This window comes from Halyomorpha halys, unplaced genomic scaffold (genome assembly GCF_000696795.3).
Source record: "Halyomorpha halys isolate HHAL.00 unplaced genomic scaffold, Hhal_1.1 Scaffold48.1, whole genome shotgun sequence".
NCBI lineage: Eukaryota > Metazoa > Arthropoda > Insecta > Hemiptera > Pentatomidae > Halyomorpha > Halyomorpha halys.
The window spans coordinates 755481-757238 of record NW_027107227.1 but is presented as its reverse complement, the minus strand read 5'-3'; the positions used below and the strand labels follow the sequence as shown (position 1 = coordinate 757238).

Genomic DNA, 1758 nt, shown 5'->3' with positions numbered 1-1758 from the left:
TTTAGTTTTTTGATATTTAACCAATAGTACTTTGATTGGTAACTGTTTCAACTATGTCTTTCTCTTGTGTATCATGCACTCTCATTTTATTAACTTTAAATAAACAACTCATTGCATCAGTAGTTTAGAGAAAAGTAGTTTGCACATTATAGCTTTTTATTCCGTATTGATGTATGATAATAAAATATGTTGTGCCAGATAAATAGGTTTCAAGACTCCTGTAACTGTTTTAGACCCGCCTGAAAATTTGACAGTCTCTAACAGTGTCGTAAATGTGATTGAGGGAAATGTTCCCGAAAAAGTACTCTGTAATGCCAAAGCTTACCCAGAATCATCCTACCAATGGCGTAGGGAAGGCGAGAATGAAGTTATCATAAAAGGAAATGCTCTTATTCTCAACTTCCCAATTCTTAGAAAAAATGGAGGAAATTACTATTGTGAAGCATATAACAGGCATGGAAATAATTCACAGAAAACTTTCATTAATGTTCTTTGTGAGTAATTTTTAAACTGAAGTATATTTTCTATTTTCATTTATCGATTGTGAAATTATGTTGTATATTTGTTATTTTATTTTAAAACAAAGTCATCTATCTTGAGTTGGCAAAGAACTTGATCTTTATTCCTTTTTCTTTGATATTCATCTTCATTTTCTACTTTTCTCAAATTTTTACTGCCAATACCTAAGAAAAGTTTCTTTGATAGCATAAATCTAAAATTTAACCATTTTCATTATAATTATAATATCATCTTAGCAGACAATATTAATAAAATGCATAATATGTATGGCTTATTTCTTACATTAACAGTTTTACAATTTTTTTTAACATCAGTTGTTGTTTGATGTCATTAAAAAGACAATCATTTTTAGTACACAATTTTATTATAAAATTATGTTTTATTATTATAATATAAAGGGATAAAGGCAACTTACATTTTAGCTAAATACAATGATACTGATTTGATTGTCAACTGAGTGATAGTGTTTTAAGATATGTGGTGATGTGCTATTATTAACTTATCAAATGATTAATTATAAATGTAAAAAATACATCAAATTATGTGACAGCATTGTTTTTGAATTGGTCTTTAAATGCCTGATAATTTTCTTACCAAAATATAGGATGTCACTTGAACCCATCTCTATACTAACAATTTTTTGTCTACATCTAATTTAAAGATGTAGAGACCTCTGAACAAGAAATAAATCTAAAGTTTATGTCTTTTAAATTTTGTCAATCAAACCTTTTCAGCCTCTTTAGAAATAGAGTATTTCCCTTCCACTTTCTTTATTTCCCTAACAGCTTATGTGAAATGCATGATAGCCTTTCTTATAATACTTGTGCGAAATTGAATAAATTTCATGAATTTATTTATTTTCCAACTTGATAAGGACTGCAGTCTTTCATGGCTGATATATGTACAAACTGAATTCATTATATATTTCTAATACATAAGGAAAATATTTAACGGATATCATTGCTTTATTTTCCAATTTACATATAGAGATTACAAATAAATAAAAACTTATTTATTAGTGCCAAAGTTTCGGCCAGGATTTTCAGGCGTTCATCAGGGCTAAGAAAAAAAAACTGCATAACAACCATAAGGAATAAGAAGAATTATAGAATGATTAGAAAACAAATAATATTATAATTACAAAATAGTATTGAATGAAAGTATACATGTCATTATTGCTGTACCTCCAAGGTTTTCAGTAAAACATAATTTTAAAAGTATTATTAAAGATCCTTTTGC

At 27.3% G+C, this 1758-nt stretch overlaps 1 protein-coding gene across 1 annotated transcript in view; it reads left to right on the top strand.

Annotated features, from left to right (window-relative positions):
* The window catches only part of nrm (neuromusculin), a gene marked incomplete at its 5' end in the record, with an annotated part of 472198 nt that overhangs the window by 446397 nt on the left and 24043 nt on the right, over positions 1 to 1758 (top strand). Inside the window, 1 exon segment of the mRNA XM_067045512.1 lies at positions 234 to 494. Coding sequence (XP_066901613.1) covers positions 234 to 494 — 261 coding nt within the window.